The sequence below is a fragment of the Rhinopithecus bieti genome, unplaced genomic scaffold, assembly GCF_001698545.2.
Source record: "Rhinopithecus bieti isolate Rb0 unplaced genomic scaffold, ASM169854v2 scaffold_29254, whole genome shotgun sequence".
Taxonomy (NCBI): Eukaryota; Metazoa; Chordata; class Mammalia; order Primates; family Cercopithecidae; genus Rhinopithecus; species Rhinopithecus bieti.
The window spans coordinates 1,026,856-1,044,421 of NW_016813033.1; the positions used below are offsets into that span (position 1 = coordinate 1,026,856).

The following is a 17,566-nucleotide window of genomic DNA, read 5'->3' on the forward strand; positions in this document are numbered from 1 at the left end:
AAAAAAAAAAAAAAAAAAGTAGTGTCTCTTACAAAAAAAGGACAGGTTTTTAAATAGTAAAATGATCTATTTCTTTTCATATCAATAAATGTAGAATGATTACACAAATAATTTAGAGAAATAAAATATTAGAACTATCTTAAACAGTTATATAAAGATAAATCATAAATTAAGTTGAAGTGGATTATAAAACAGTTTGCAAAGGAAAAGTGCTAAAGAATATGCAGCTGAGTTTTGCCTTTGGATAATGGATTGTGAGTGATTTAATTTTTTTTCTCTGTTTATCTGTTGGTTTGTTTGCCATGAATACCTATTACAGTGTACCAAACATTATCAGTAAAAAGTAAATAAGAAGTAAAAAATCCTTTATGATATTCTAATTGTAAATGGAAAATGAGTAGTTACAGCTCTTTGGATTGTCTTGTATGGATTAAGCAACTTAAATAGTTCAGAGACACTGCAGGGACTTCTAAAGATCTTTTTAAAAAATTATTTGAAAATTGAAAAACTCAGTTTTTTAGTTGCTTATTTTTTATATACTTATTTTACTATGTATGGATGGATAATTTTAACACTTTAAAAATAATACAGAAGTTTCTGGGTATGATAAAATGTACAGTCTCTATAAAAGGGTTATTATGGGCAACTTAGAATTCTCTCCTCATCCTGCCTTACAAAATGGCTAAGTTTTAGTCTATTTTGTATTAGGGCACAGATTATATTTTATTTGGGGCAAGAAAAGGGAAGAATCTGTTATTTTTAAAAGGTAAAAATCCCTGGATTACATTTCTGCATCCTTTCTGGCTCTGACTCCCTGGTGATTCTGAAAAAGTGATTTAGGAAAGAGCAGAGAGAGCCCTGAACTGTGAACATTAAGCAACCACATACTCAGTTTTCATTCTGTTTGCAGTTGTTAAATATCAGTTTCTCAAACTTTAAACCCTTTTCTTCTGTAACTGGATTGTATGGTTTATAAGACTAATCCTAAGCTTCATTGTTTTGAAGAGTAGCATGAACTTTCCTCTCCAGGATGGCTAGTATAAACCTACTCTGATTTTGTCACAATGCATACTTGAACGGTACATTCTATGCAGGACCTTAATTCTGTCTTATAAATCCCACTGGTTGTATATGGCTGTCAGAATGAACGATTTGGTGGTTGTGGCTCTGTTCTAAATATTGCCTCTGCTGACCTACCAAACACTGGGAGACCGTTTCAGGTAATACAAACTGCTTATGCTTTTTCTTTCTTGCTAATTGTTTTCATCTCTTTATGGGCTTGTGAATAACTAGTGTGTGGCCAGTATATGAAGAAACCATGATAGAATCAGACATCTTGGATCTCAGGACCTCTAGTGGAGTTCATTTATGCCTCAGTATAAGATGACAGGGAAGAGTTTCTAAATGAGTGCCTACCTGTCTTCATTCACAGACTCCTTCCTGAAGGAGAGTCCCCACCCTTCCCAGCTGACTCCGAACACTCTTCACCAACACCGTTAGGTATGCCTGAAGACACTCTCGCTGTTGGAGTTTTTATTCAATGACTGTTACCAGCTCTATGCCCTACCAAGTTTGGTGATGCTTGGCCTGTGTCAGTGATGCTAGAGACTATTTACAGCACACACAATATTTTTGCACAAATTTAATCATTTTGCTTGATTGCCACATCCTACTTTTAGTATCTAGCAATCACTGTATTTTCATGTTTTTTTCCTCTGTCTTTGTAATGTTGAAATTTCCCCCAGACCTAGGAATCCATGTCTTTAGTCTCTTAGAAATTCCCTTTTCCCTTTAATCTTGCCACTTCTCCCAAAGTTTTTATGGGTCAGACTATAAGCAATAGCAATTTGTATTTCAGAGTTTGGCCTGTGACTATACCCCTGCTTTCATTAACTGGTTTGATTGTTTTTCTCTCCAAGATGTAAGGTTAATGTAAAAGTATTATGCTTTAAAAAGAAAAAACTTTAACAAATGCTGGATATGGGTGGACAGTTCACTTCAAAAACTTCAGGTATTCCTAGAATACTTTAAGGACCTATGAAGGAATAAATTTGGCTGAGTCTCATTGAGAACGAGTTTTTAAAATATTCTTGAGTTTTCTAGCTGAACATTAGCTTTCCTGTCACCTTCTGTACATTTGAGAATAGATGCTGTTTAACATTACATCAGAAAAGAAATTGTAATGCAATGATGGAGAGTGAAGGATACAATTGGCTTGATCATTAAAGATATTTAGAAAGTGATTTGATTTTTTCCAATCACTTCTATTAGTAGCTCAAATTTTGCTTACATAACTCTTTGCAAATGAATTGCTGACTCTGTATTTCCTTTATGAGAATGATCTGAATAATTTTTCAGTTTCTGGGCAGAACAAAGATGAGCCTTTTGATGTCAGACATGGGAGGAATATTTCTCTCCAATGTGTCAGTGACATAGGGCACAAACACAAGTCCTTTCTCACACATCTTTGTCGTCGATGCGGCAGAACCGAAACAAGTTCATTTGCAGTGTGTATACCTAGCCACATTGGCTCAGCTGCAAATCAATGACTGTGGCTTGCAGCCATATCTCCAGGCTTAATGCCAAATTATGGTTTTTTAAAAGGTGCTTTTAGATTCTAAGGAAAACAGTGGTGCCCCAGGCTCTGAATGCTGGGTATTCTTTTTTTTTTTAATTTGTTTGGGCTTGGGAGGCAGCAGCTGATTGGGAGGTGGGATACTGTTTCTTAGTGCAGAATTACAGATTATTTCATATGATATTATAAGCAGCATTAAAGTTTGTAGAGGCCGATAGAACTATTCTTTTCAAAGAAGATGGTGATTAATTATAATACCTATTTGTTTTTTAAAATTTTTATTTTATGACTGGGTGCTGTGTCTCATGCCTGTAATCCCAGCACTTTGGGTGGCTGAAGGTGGGTGAGAGGTCAGGAGATCAAGACCATCCTGGCTAACATGGTGAAACCCTGTCTCCACTAAAAATAGAAAAAATTAGCCAGGTGTGGTGGCGGACGCCTGTAGTCCCAGCTACTTGGGAGGCTGAGGCAGGAGAATGGCGTGAAACCAGTAGGTGGAGCTTGCAGTGAGCCGAGATTGTGCTCCAGCCTGGGTGACAGAGTGACATTCCGTCTCAAAAAAAAAAAAATTTATTTTATTATTAATGTGTGCTTTTTATTAATGCCACAAATTTGTCGCTGTAATGGATACTTGAAAATATAAATAATAAATTATCTTGGTGTGTTAGAGTGGTGCAGTTTCCTTCAAGGCCTGTAACTCAGCAGTTCTCATTCCTGACTGCCCATTAGAATCTCCTGGAGGCTTCTGCGCCTGACTCTGCTCAGCCCTGACCCAGACCCTGCTCAGCCCTGCCGCAGACCATCTGAATCAGAAGGCAGGGGGCCAACAGTGCTGTGTTTCCAGAGAGCTCCAGGCGGTTCTCCTGAGCAGTCATGGTTGAGAACCACTGCTCTCATCCCACGTGAGAGGAGAGGGCTCTGAGTGTGTGAGTGGAGTGGAGGGCGACCCCTGGGAAGCTCCAGCACTTAACGCAGCAGGAAGCAGAGGGCATCTGTGACGGGACTGGCCAGCAGTGGTTAGGATGGTGAAACGCTGAGAAGCCAAGGGAGGCAAAGAGCGGTCAGATGGAGCATGGTGGCCAGTTGCCTCCAGGACTGCAGAGTTGAGGAAGCTGAAAGGGGACCAGTGTTTTGGTCAGTAGGGACCTGGGGATTTCTGAGAGGGCAGATATCAGGGGAAACCCTACCCCTGATATTCAACGTGGGTTCTTTTCTATTTCCCTAAGCGTCGGCTGGTCTGAGAAATAAAGGAAAAGAGTGCAAAAGAGAGAAATTTTAAAGCTGGGTGTCCGGAGAAGACATCACATCGGCAGGTTCCACGATGCTCCCTGAGCTGTAAAACCAGCAAGTTTTTATTAACGATTTTCAAAAGGGGAGGGAGTGTACGAATAGGGTGTAGGTCACACAGATCACATGTTTCACTAGGTAATAAAATATCACAGAGCAAATGGAGGCAGGGTGAGATCACAGGACCACAGGACAGGGAGAAATTAAAATTGCTAAGGAAGTTTTGGGCATGCATTGTCATTGATAACATCTTATCAGGAGACAGGGTTTGAGAGCAGACAACTGGTCTGAACAAAATTTACTAGTCGGGAATTTCCTCGTCCTAATAAGCCTGGGAGTGTTATTTTATCCCTTTGTCTTCAACCATAAAAGACAGCCGCCCCCAAAGCGGCCATTTTAGAGGCCTACCGCAGGGGTGCATTCTCTTTCTTAGGGATGTTCCTTGCTGAGAAAAAGAATTCAGTGATATTTCTCCTGTTTGCTTTCAAAAGAAGAGAAATATGACTCTGTTCCGTCTGGCTTACCGGCAGTCAGAGTTTAAGGTTATCTCTCTTGTTCCCTGAACATTGCTGCCATCCTGTTCTTTTTTCAGGGTGCCCAGATTTCATATTGTTCAAACACATATGCTCTACAAACAATTTGTGCAGTTAATGCAATCATCACAGGGTCCTGAGGTGACATACATCCTCCTCAGCTTACAAAGATGACGGGATTAAGAGATTAAAGTAAAGACAGGCATAGGAAATCACAAGGGTATTGATTGGGGAAGTCCTAAGTGTCCATGAAATCTTCACAGTTTATGTTCTTCTGCCATGGCTTCAGCCAGTCCCTCCGTTTGGGGTCCCTGACTTCCTGCAACAGGCAGATTCATTGAAGCGCTGGGAGCTCAAGCCAGTAAAGATGAGGCCACTGAGGAGTGGAGGCAGGAGCAGGGTGTCAGCCTTTGACAGGGCAGGGTGGACGGAAGGTTATTTGTTATGGCAAAGGTTTATGCAGGTGTGGGAGGCCCAGGCAAAGGCAGACTGAAGACACAGGAGAATGGGAGGTTCGTTCTGAACAGCATCTTGCAGTAGGTGGTCGTCCTGTCCCCTGTGCCTGTGCTTTCTGGCACCTTCCTTCCAGATGCTCATCGTGTCATTTCATGCACTTCAGAAGGGTGCATGGTTTTAAATCCAAACTCTTCTGACAAACTTTCCAAACCATACATATTTTTTATCCCATTTTTTGTCTTTCTTTCCTTATGCTTCCTTAATAATCGCGTCCTCCTCTATCAGCTGATTTCCTCACACACTACCCAGGCTTCTTCTTGCCCTTTCCCTGAAATGTTCTGCTTAACCTCTTTAAGTATTCTCTATCTCTAAGGTAAGTTCAAGTTTCGTGCCTTCAGGTAATATTTCATATGGTAACACTCCTTACTGATAACACAATTTCTTATTTGTTCTTCACATGCTATGATTTCTTTTTCCCAGTTAGATGCTAAAGATAGAACAAGCTGAATTTTATTTTTTAAAAGCCTCTATAGCAAGGGTTGATAAACTTTTTCTGCAAAGGATTAGCTAGTAAATATTTCACCCTTTGTGAGCCACTTCTGTCTCTGTCACTTAGTCTTTTTTTTTTCTTTAACAAAACTTTTAAGATATATGAACCATTCTTAGCTCACAATTCTCAGCTATGTAACAGATTTGGTCCACCAAGTATAATTTGCCAACCCTAGCTCTATAGCATCAAATGCTTAATAGGCCACTAGTAAATAGGAGCAGATAAAAATAATACTTATGATGTGCCAGGTATTTAACAGGTATCATCTCACTTAATCCTCACAAAATCCCACTGAAGTAAGTGCTATTATTGCCAACATTTGATAAATAAGGCATGGAAAGTTTAAGTGCCTGACCCGAGATCACAAAGCTGGTAACTTCTACAATAGTTGATGGATGAGTAACAGTTGATTGGGAGTGATGCCTCACTGAGGCCATATATCAAACATCTTTTGGAAGTGTACCTCCTTACCTATGTTACTAATATCCCCAAAGTTTCTTATATGAAATTTGTTTACATAATCACGTATATATTGTTTTTATGGGATACAACACACATTTTCATAAGCCTATGTTCATTTTCATCTTTCTCATTCCATCAGTGTATCCCTGGATATCGGGCTGAGGAAGCAGTGGAAATGTTAAAGACCTTCTACAAACAAGAAAATCCAAATGGTCAGTTTTCTATTGTAAATAATGTACTTCCCTGAAATCTATACAAAGAGAGTCTGCTATGAGCTTACCTCTTCACTTTCTTTTTCTTTTCTATTCTTTTCACAGCCCCAAAATCAAAAGTTCGGAAAAAGGAATGTCAGAAATCTTGAGCATGTTCTGATGAAAGAACCAAGTGACCCAAAGTGACCTGGACAAGATTCCTAGACTGAAAGCTGTTGACATCGTTGAATCATATGTTTATATATTGTTTTTAATCTGTGGGAAAATGGTGTCTCTCATCATTTGCTCTGTTAAGGGAACAAATTAGCACTTTTTAGAAGTCTGACAATTGTAAACAATTGTTAGCTTTTCCACAGGCTGATTCCCATTTTAAGATGGGGGAAAATTAAGGTTTGAGGTTTTAGAAATTAGCAAGTAGTGCATACCCTTCCAGCCACAAGTGCCCAGTCCGGGCAAATGCTGACTTTTTAGAGAATGTGTGGCCAGACCCAGGGGCCTGGAGTGTGTCTGAACTGCATGCAGTGTGCCACCCTGAGAACACCTTCTCCAGGACTGCCATTTCAGAGTCAGATTCTTCATTTTTTGCAGCTACGATGTTCTGCCAGATCAATGCGGGGCTGTGACTTCTCTCTAAATTGTATGTAAGTTGTGTATGTAGAGACCATAATTATATGGTTCTTAAAAAGACTTTGCTTTTGTAAAGCATTTAGAGAACATGCATAGTTTTAAAACAAGTGCTTGGGTTGTCACTTAAATTATAGCGTATTGCTATAATAAAACCTAATTTATGTCTTATTTGAAGATGAATAGTCTTCAAAGATAAAGACATAAATGGGACAATTGTTATTGAGCAAAAAACCAAATTATCCTGCCCTCGTGGAGCTTATATTCTAGCGAGGGGAGATAAATATGATAGATAACACAGTTTATTGGAGGACAATAAGAGTTACGGCAAAAAGCAAAAGGAACACAGGGTAAAGGGGATGGGTGCCAGTTGGTGGTGAGAATGCTGACTGAAAAATAGAATGGTTAATTTAATCTGAAACAAATGGTTATTTCTTTAAAAATCCATATAATAAATTTAAAATCTAAAATGTAAAACTCTGAACACAACACTAGAAAGGGTATCCACAGCACGAAGTCCCCAGTTCACCTCCCTGACTACAGGGCAGGTTTGCACAGCCCCACTGGGCGCATTGTGTGCTTCTGCCCAGAAGGGGGCCTCACCGTTCCACCAGAAGCTCAGCTCCAGGCCCTGGAGGGGCTGCTGCTCCTCAGTTGCATTTTTGCAGTAGATTCATTTCCTTGATGCAAAGCATCTGTATTTGTTGGTTCTGTCATTTGAGCGATGTCTCTGACTTGTTTGTTTTGAATTACATTACAGGCTGGAATGTAATTGTGGTGAAAGTATTTTTATATTGCTGAGAGTAGCAGCTAATCACAGTTACATGCTTCAGAGGATTTATAATTGCTTGGTTTTGTGTGTGTGTGTGTGTGTGTGTGTGTGTGTTTAACTGCATTTGAAAAGTTTTATGGAGAATATGCATGATTTTAAATCTGTGATAATGTTACACGCACCTTCAATTTCACCCACTTTAAAAATTACCTTCTCATTAAATTTTAGTGCTTTGACTAGTTTGTTCCTTTTTGCAGTTGGTCGTAATTCATTTCTGGCTTCTTATGCTTTTCTGCAAGCAGATTTCATTGCACTTATTGTGTTCATATCATTTTCTTGGGGATTATTTGTAGGACAACCAACCTGGAGTTTTGCCTCTGTGGAGTACCACCCGGTAAGTCTGGCTTAGCATCTTATGTCCAGTAGGTACTTGGTAAACATTTGCTAAATGAAATTACTCCTTGAAATTTGGGGAAAAGTGAATAAGACTGTCTAGGACAAAAAATCAAAGCCAAAAATAGTATATGAGTATTCTAGCCCAGGGACAGTCGCTACTGAAAGAATCAAGGAAATAATAAAATGATAGACAGGGAAGGATAGAAAAGACTTAACAATATACATATGTTCTGTCTTTGCTGTTTTGGAGAATGGTGGATAAGTAGTGTTTCCTGATTGTGAAGCATTGCTAAACAATTTAATTGTGGTTTACCATCTTTTGGTTCCCTCTTCAGTGATTGACCTACCGAAAAGTCTGTCCTAAATTTTTGGACTGGGGCACAGTTCCCTCCATCGCTTTGGGGGAAAATCATTAATATGGCATACTGCAGATCGGAAGGCAGGACCATTGAGGGTGTCATAGACATTAGCTCTGTGGAATTCTGCTAGCAATTTCCAAGTGATGATGAGGACTTGTGGGTATATGTTGGGATCATTCAGCTTCCTGAGTACTACATTCCCCAGCTACTTAGACATGGGTTAAAATATTAAGATGTCCTAGTTCAAAAGCTTGAATTCAATTGATTGATACTGATAGTGCCTGTCCAAGTGACCAGCTGAAAGACTTGTTTTGTGTATGAAATAGTTCTGAAAGTGGTGAGATACAAAAAGGTTTTAGAATCACTACCCTATTGAGAGAAATTAGGGGGAAATGATTACATTTAGAAGCTGCTAGAGTTATCCAGTGTTTGCTGGTCTTTGCAACAAACTGTGGAGAATGGGTGATATGTAATGCTTTGGCAGGCTTCAATCACTGATAAAAGATCATGTTAAAATATCTTTATGCTTTCTTGTTACTTGGCACAGTCATCTCTTCCTGTATTGTATTTGGAATATCATGGAGAGAAAATAGATGGCCAAGAGCTTCAGTGTAGGCCAGAACTCTTAATTTTCTTTAAACTTTTACTGGGAAAGTACACACACACACACACACACACACACACACACACACACACACACACCATGGCCCTTTACCCTGAAATGCTTCAGTATAGTTGACTTAAGTAAATTTAACATTGATAGACTTGAATCCATCATTTGTATTCCAGTTTTGTCAGCTGACCCAGTAATGTCCTTTAAAGAAGTTCTCCCACTGCCCTGTAATCCCAGGTCCAGTCTAGGGTCCAGCATTACATTTACTTGTCTTGAATCCAGCTTTTTTTTTTTTTTTTTTTTTTTTTTGGTGGAAGGGGTTGGTGGATAGGTCTCACTCTGTCGTCCAGTGGCATGATCACAGCGCACTGCAGCCTCAACCTGGCTCAAGCAATCCTTCCCCCTCAGTCTCCTGAGTAGCTGGAACCACAGTCTCATGTCACCATACCTACTTTTTTTTTTTTTTTTTTTGTAGGGACAAGGTCTCACTATGTTGCCCAGGCTAAGTCTCGAACTCCTAGGCTGAAGCAATCCCTGCTTCCTTGGCCTCCCACAAAGCACTGGGATTATAGGTGTGAGCCACTGCACCTGCCTGCCTTTAGCTTCTTTTAGTCTAGAACATTTTCACTGGCTTTCTTTGTCTTTTATGACATTGACATTTTAAAATAATACCATCATTTTGCCTCCTCTCCCTTTTCTTCTTCTTTTTTAAATAATAGAATGGTCCTTGTTTTAAATTTACTTGATGTTTTCTCATGATTAGATTCAGGTTCTGGGTGATGTTAAGTTCCTCACAGGATATCACATCTGGAGGCACACACAGGCCATCACACCAAGGTGATGTCAGTTTTGGTCATCTGGTCAAGGTGTTGTCCTATTTCTTCACTACATAATTTTTTTCTCTGTTGCAATGAATAAGCAGTCTGTAGGAAGAGGAGCTGTTACATTTTAAACAGAAAATGTATTTGACACTGATGGAAAGGAGAGGAGGAAAATTAATGACATAAATTTCAAAGCAGCTATTAAATTATTTGATTGCATTCCTCCTCTTTTACTATGTCTGCCAAAATTGATAAAAAAAATTTTCTAATAAGAATGTTTTAAATAGTGATATCTTAATAAGCATCAGAATTAAGCCTGATAAATAAATTCCTTCCTTCCTAATTTCCTCCTCAGCAAAAGTAATAGTTGTATAAATTTTATTATGCCTGATAAGATAGGGTTTTGGAAAAACAGACCTAAGGTGTTTCTGATACTGCAGATGACCTATGGTGATCCAATGGGATAAAGACTCTAGGTAGGTTGTCATTTGGTCATAAAATATGAGTTATCTTGGGTTTCCATAGAGACATCTAGACTTAAAATGTTGTAAGCACTGCTTCTTTCAAAACGTCAGTAAAAACAGCAGAAGCCAAAGGTCTTGAAAAAATTACTTAAATCTTTTTTTAAAAGTAGTATAGCGCCTTGTTAAAAATCTGTGGTGAAGCCAAAGCTTGTCTTTCTCAGTGGTCCTATATGAACTGGCCTTGAATAGCCCCAGGGAAAAGAGACACCAGGAACTGGTTTCTCTGCCTTTTGGCAAAGGAATAAGACTACATCGACTTCATCTATGACGACAACAGCCAACTATTTCCTTTGTAAATTGCTAATTTTGTGTAGTGAAGAAAGGAGTGATGGGCAATGTGATTTTTATGGGTAAGACTGGTATAAGTTCTGCTGAAAGTTTGACATCTTTAGAATCTTACATTTTCTTCAAGTTGAACTAATAAAAACAGGCTTGTGACGATTATTTCTAACCTGATTTCTAAGTGGATATTGGGTTGAACACCACGTGTCCATGACTATTAAGGAAGCTTCATGGTGTAGTTTGACAAAGGCTCCCTCCTTGACCTAACTTCAGTCAGGCCCTGAGTCTTCTTTTCAACCAGGACTCGACCTTGGTCCCCATTCGTGATGGGCCTATATAGCCCAGCTTTAGCAAGAATCCTGCTAAGTCAGTTTAGAGAGAATCCCCCGTCCTCAATATCTATGAAATTTTTCATCCCCTACTTTTGATGTGTAAGTTCTCGGCCCCCCCTTCAACAAGAAGCCTGTTAAGTTCATTTTGCAAGAACTCGTCTACTCTTGATATCTCCTCTTAGTAATTTTCTAATCACTGACCCCCTCACTCTGCCCATTAGTTTTAAACTCCCACATGTTCAGGTTGTATTCAGAGTTGAGCCTGATCTCTTCCTCTGTTGTGATAGTTTTAAAACCTATCACTGTAGTCCTGAATAAAGTCTTCCTAACCTTAGCAAGTGTCAAAATAAATTTTTCTTTAACATGTTGAAGCATGAACTTGAGAATCTAGAGCAGGAGGCCACAAAGTATGGCCCGTGGGCCACATCCAGCCCACTGCCTGTTTTGGTACCACTCATGACTTAAAAATGGGTCTTACAATTCTGAGTGATTGAAAAAAAATCAAAAGAAGGATAATATTTAGTGACCCATGAACCTTATATGGCAATCAAATTTCAATGTCCATAAATAAAGTTACATTGGATGACAGCCATGCCCATTTGTTTCTGTGTTGTCTGTGGCTGCTCTTGTGCTGCAGTGGCAGAGTCGAGCAGTGGCGACAAACCATGTGACTCACAAAGCCTAAAGTATTTAGCATCTGGCCCTTCGAGAAAATGTTAGCTGCTCCTGGTCTAGAGTAGGTAAAAGGCTGAGATTGGAAGCTGCTTGTTCAAATTCTATGACTTTGGAACCGAATAATATGGCTCATTGTGAATTGTTTCAGTACCACGGTTTTGTTTTTTCCTTTTGAAAAGCTGGTTCAGAAATGTAAAGGAAAAATCCAAGACAACAAAACATGTTTTCTGGCTTAGAATGTTTTATTTCCTTATATACGTTTTAAGAGAGTGGCAAGGATAAAAGAAAATGTATCATTTTATTTGGGTTTAGAATAAATAATATATTTTATTTATGATCATCATGTTTAAAATATTATTTTCTGTTACTGTCTCTGTTTTACATCAAGTAAGCTGAGGCACAGGGAGATTATGTAACTTGCCCAAGGTCACAGAGTGCTAAGTGACCACATCACTCAGAAGGAGCTAGTTAGACCAATGTAACAGCCTTCAAGTTTTAGTGGCTTAGAACAAAAGCTTATTTTTCTCATGCCTTGCTTCTTGTCCATCTCAGGTCAGGCCAGGAGCCTAGTCTAAAGGAAACTCTACCATCGGGGACATCAGCTGCTGTGGCCAGAGAAGAGAACATGGTGAATAATGCTTCATACCTTAGGGCAGAGCTTCTCAAATTTAAACGTGCATAGGCATCTCCTGGGGAGCTTATTAAATCCACATTCTGATTCAGGAGGTCCTGGTGGGCCTGAGATGCTACTTTTCTATCAACCTTCTAGGTGATGCCTAGACCATGCTGGACCATGGGCCACACTTAGAGTAAGATGGACTTCCTGGCTTTTGCCCAGAAGTGACACATCACTTTTGCTCTCAAAATAATTAATCAAAGCAAGTCACATGGCCATGCCCAACTTCAAGGCAGCACATAATGTAATCCATCATCTACATCAGGAAGAAGAGAATTGGAATTTTTGTGAACAGCTCCAGTGAAGAGCAAAAAATGTGAAGCTAGGATCTGAATTCAGGCAGGCTGGCCCCAGAGTCTGTGCTCTTAACTATAACTATATACAGTCATGGGTGTTGGTCCAGTCTCTATAAAGAGAATGCTTGCCAGGCAGACAGCCAGTCGGGGAGTTAGAGTTGACTTGTGTGACTTGACACTGGGTGACTTAGACAGCTTTAGAGTTCAGTGCAGCAATTCTCAGCATGGTGCTACAACTCTGAAGTGTTTCAATTCATTTTTGTATCTTAATAAAGTGCCAACATTTATGAATTATTTTTAAATTAAAAACATAGCTGGGAGCAGTGGCTCACCCCTGTAATCCCAGCACTTTGGTAGACCAAGGCAGGTGGATTGCTTGAGCTTCTGAGTTTGAAACCAGCTGAAGCAACGTGGTGAGACCTTGTCTTTATAAAAAATAGAAAAAATTAGCCAGGCCTGGTAGCATGCTCCTGTAGTCCCAGCTACTTGGGAGGCTGAGGTGGGAGGATTGCTTGACCCCAGGAGACAGAGATTGCAATGAGTACCTCTGCACTCCTGCCTGGGTAACATAGCAAGCCATGTCTCAAAAAAAAAAAAAAAAATTAATTAATTATTTTTAAAAACATACCTTCTAGTAGAATCAAGCCTCTATACTCATCTAACATTCTGCTATGCTTTCTTGTTTTGGAGAAGGGGAAGGGTTAAAGGCTGGAGCTGCTGGTCTGGAAGAGTCCTAGGCTTGTAGTCAGCACAACAAACTCAATTCCCAGATGGTGTTGGCTGAGAATATGCAGATATGAGCCTACTGTCTCTACCCATAACTGGGAACTTCTAATATGGTCATAAACTGCTGAGTATTGTGTGTGGGAGTGGTGGGTCTCAGGCCCACCTTAAAGTCTTAAATAGAGAAAAATGGACTGGGTTACCGTCAGCAGGGTGCTGAGTGACTATTACATCTCCCTTGATTGACCTTTTGATGCCTACAGAAAGCCCACATCCAGTGCTTACAGCCACCCACTTTGCTGTCAGTTCCCAGGCTGAAATGAGGAGGGACTGTTGAGAAACATCGCACTGAGCAAGGTCTCTGTCTACCTCATGGAAAACCTGATCTGGAAATGACACTTGGAATAAAATAAGATTACTCTTCCATTAAAAGGAAATCCACCCAAAAGAGAGAAATAGTGGTATATTTCAGTTTTACATAATTTCTTGAGATAAGACAACCCATTGCATTGCTTGATTCAGTTAGCAATTTAGCTCAGTGTGAGGGAGAACCTGGGCCTTGACTTTTTTTCTTTCAGAAAATCAAGTTTGCCATATTGAAAAATGCTGTCAGCTCTGCCCACCAGTTCTGTCATTAGTCATGGGAAGAGCTGATCAGGTTTTTATTGTTTCTCCAGAGGCATTTTGTCATATAATGCATATATTTCAATTAAAATATGCAAAGTTAATAATTAAGGGAAATAAGTTGCCATTGCTGTTAATTACTTAAACTAAAACTTACAGTGTGATTTTTAAAAATTAATGGAACAGATAGAATTCTACTGTTTGCTAGTTTTAATCCTAATCCCAGAAGGTATTGCCAGTTATCTCTCTTGACTGTTCGTGCCCTTTGGAAATGACTGATTACTAACTCCACCAGTAATCCTGACTTCATATGTAAATGCTGTCAGCTCTTAATCTAGCTTGGGCTGGCATTGGTAGAAAGTCATTTCTTTCAATGATATTTCTATATTGAAGGCCTGAATAAATTAAGGATGTCTGCTTTTTATGTCAGCAACATCACCATCATGATTCAAATGCTAAAGAATTTCAGAAAAGATTAAATTTCCTCTTGACCTGAGAGGAATCCCATCCTCTTAGTGATGAGTTCCACAGGTAAGCCTGATATACTGCCTGGGGTCCTCTGATCCTAAGCACATTTATCAGCTTCATAGACCTCAAGGATCATGTTACTTTCCCCCTCACCGTTCCACCATCTCTATGAAATCTTTCCCAATTACTCCAGCCCACAATGATCGTTTTCTTCAAACTCCTACTTAGTGTCACATAGTTTAATACTCAGTTGGTCTCTAATTACAGTACTTAGATTGTAAGCTCCTCAAAAGCAAGGATTTAGCCCAATGATAGGCCCAGAGGCAGTTTCTGTAAATGCTGCGTGATGGATTTGTAGTTCTGGACAGTTTCCAGTAAGCAGGACAAATGGGTGAATTGGCACCACCAAGAGGACGCGGTCGCGGATTACTGAGTGGGCCCTCTGTTTATCGGGGGCTTTGCAAAGGTCATAGCTGCCAGACAGTTGGCCAGCCACAGTGGCTCAGCTTAGGCCCCCAGATGTTTTCCTCCAGCCCATTTCTGCCCATTGGAAACCAACATTTTGGACTAGGGCTTGCAATTATTCAAAATCGGTATTGAGAACTCAAAGAGAACAAGCAGTAGAGAGGAAGGAAGGTAAGGTAATTTTTTTTTTTTTCTTTTCTTTTTTCTTTTTTTGACATTGTCTCACTCCGTTGCCCAGGCTGGAGTGCGGTGGCGCGATCACGGCTCACTGCAAGCTCCGCCTCCCGGGTTTACGCCATTCTCCTTCCTCAGCCTCCCGAGTAGCTGAGACTACAGGCGCCCACCACCACACCCGGCTAATTTTTTGTATTTTTAGTGGAGACGGGGTTTCACTGTGTTAGCCAGGATGGTCTCGATCTCCTGACCTCGTGATCCACCCGCCTCAGCCTCCTAAAGTCCTGGGATTACAGGCATGAGCCACCGCGGCTGGCCAGGAAGGTAAAATTTTTGTATCTGCTTTGCTAGGAGCTAACTTAACTGTGGAGTCATAAAAAATGAAAGGGAGGACATGTTACATATTTATCAGCAAGTGCTGTGCTGTGTAGAAATTTATATAACTCTCTTGCTAGGTTAGTCCAGAAGCTGGATTAATATTTTAATCATATTCTCTTGAGAGGAAAAGGCAGCTGGTGAAATTGTTGGAGGTGACATGCCAATCTACATAGAAACCAAGTGCGGTTTGGAGACCACCATGGAAATAATAACTTCAGTCATTAAGTGGAGAATGAAAGGGAGAAAGAAACCAGATAAGTTTTCCAGGATCAAGAAGTTATTTTTATTATAAACTAACTTTAGGGAGACCATAAGCTTTATTATTATTTCAACATTTAAATTCAAATACTGATGGCTCTGTCTCTTCACTGGTGATTGCTCTTGGCAATAGCAGAGTTAGCAATGAGTGCAATAGAACATCCTTCATCTTTATTTTTAAGTTGCCATTTTAATTGTGGATATAAACTTGTTATGTAGACAAAGTATAGCAAGGAGTACACAACACGATTCCTACAGGCTTTCTCCTGTGAACTTGACTACCCACGGCCTGAATTTTAACAGTTGGCATAAGTTCACTGGCATCCTGAAATCTAAAGGAAAAGGCCCTCCTCTTTTTTTGTTTCCTTGCAGACATAGATAACACAAAATCTTTACAATGGTCTGTAACTGGCACTAGCAACAAGCGTCTGGAGTATAACATGGGTTAGGCTCTGGGAAAGTTATCTTTTGCTTGGGAACACCCATCCAATGGAAATTGATGTTTATATTATTAACTGGAAATTTGTTTGTGCTTCTGAATTTTGTGGGATTAAGACTAGTGCTATGATATTCTCATGTGTTCTGTTGACCCTTAGGTATTTTAGAAAAGAGGAAACTGAGAGTCTTAGGGTTGAAATAATCAAACTTTGGAGGTGCTAAGGTGCTATTCCAATTATATTGGCAGATGGTCCAGGGTGCAGCTGCTGAAGAAGGATCCCAGACTCTACCCAGATCCCCAAATACCATCTCTTCTGCCTGTAACTGAGCCAGTAAAAGGAAAAAGGTAGAGCAGAACTTTGGACTGAGATTTCTCTGTGGGAGCAACAGATTGAATTGATAATGGGAAAATGTTTCTATTGTTAACTTTTATAAGGTGGCAGTAAACTTCAAGAATTTTATAGCGCTGGCATATTATTTGGGTCATATTTTCATCTGGTGCTCTTTGTTCACCCTGCTTGGTCGTGTAGCGTAGCTGAGCGGGATTCAAGATGAGCAAGATAATTGGGGCTCATCGTGGCATTGTGGCTGATGTAATCAATGTCCTGATCTGTTTCAGCAGCTTCTGGGGGCCACAACAAAGGCACATTGATAAAGGCCCTCTTTAACATCAGGAGGATATGGAGGAAGAGAGGTAAGGACTGAGGAAGTGGTTCCATGAAGGAAGGACGGGATATTTTTTAATTCTCTCCTGATCTTCTTACCCGAGGAGGACAGCAGCACTGAGGGTAGACTACGGCTCCAGTGGTTAATTTCACCGGATCAAGAAGAGACATAGGAAAGGAAAAACGTTGGTGTGTAAGGGAGGGACAGTCACTTCTTTGTTCATGCTATTAGTTGATTAGGTAAACATCATTTGATTTGTCTTTGTGCTAGTGGGCAGAACTACAGTGTAAAGTTGAAAGTCATTTTGGACTCCCTTTTCTCATAAGAGGCAGGGTGAGATGGCTTGGAAGTAGGCTGAGAAACGTTATTCTTGATAGTTGTCCAAACTCTCTGCCTCGTAGGAGGCATGGATATGGTTTTCCCTCACATTTGGGTATGAAATCTGAGATTCCATTTCTGATCTCTACTTAGGATGGCCATAGGTAGTTCAGTACTAGTGACCTGTTTTGAATCAAAGCCTATTAGGCTCACCTAGCTTAGATAGGAGCATGGTCCACAAAATCTAGGCTAGCTAGAAATGGAGCTGACAGAAGGCAGACTCGCCTGTTAGAATAACTAGTAATAGCTAAGGCTTATTGACTATTGTGTGCCAGGCATGACTCTAAGGACTTTGAAGCTATAGTTTTATATAATCCTTGCAGTAACCTTGTGAGGTTACTGTTCTTATCTCCATTTAAGGAGTGAGGAAAGAGAGCTTTATGGAGTTTAACTTGCTGATATCACAAAACTGCTGAGTAGCAGAACCAGAATTTTAACTCCAGAGCTCATATTTCCTAACCATCATACTAAACTATTTCAACAAGTTTATCCAAATAGGAAAAGAACAGAAAGGACGGTGATGAGTGTCATTTTCTGTCCAGTCCTCCA

General features: G+C 40.0%; 1 protein-coding gene and 1 long non-coding RNA gene across 2 annotated transcripts in view; both read left to right on the forward strand.

Annotated features, from left to right (window-relative positions):
- The window catches only part of ADAT2 (adenosine deaminase tRNA specific 2), a 26,997-nt gene extending 19,307 nt beyond the window's left edge, over positions 1-7,690 (forward strand). The window contains exons 4-6 of the mRNA XM_017847617.1: positions 1,114-1,220; positions 6,003-6,075; positions 6,181-7,690. Of these exons, the coding sequence (XP_017703106.1) occupies positions 1,114-1,220; positions 6,003-6,075; positions 6,181-6,224 (224 nt within the window). The 3' untranslated portion in view covers positions 6,225-7,690. The remainder of the gene's footprint in view (positions 1-1,113; positions 1,221-6,002; positions 6,076-6,180) is intronic.
- Positions 7,691-7,823: 133 nt separating this feature from the next.
- On the forward strand, positions 7,824-17,236 carry LOC108512373 (uncharacterized). The gene is made up of 4 exons (XR_001880578.1): positions 7,824-7,865; positions 12,026-12,101; positions 16,221-16,319; positions 16,593-17,236. It is a non-coding gene; the product is annotated as an uncharacterized LOC108512373 (long non-coding RNA).
- Positions 17,237-17,566: the final 330 nt, after the last annotated feature.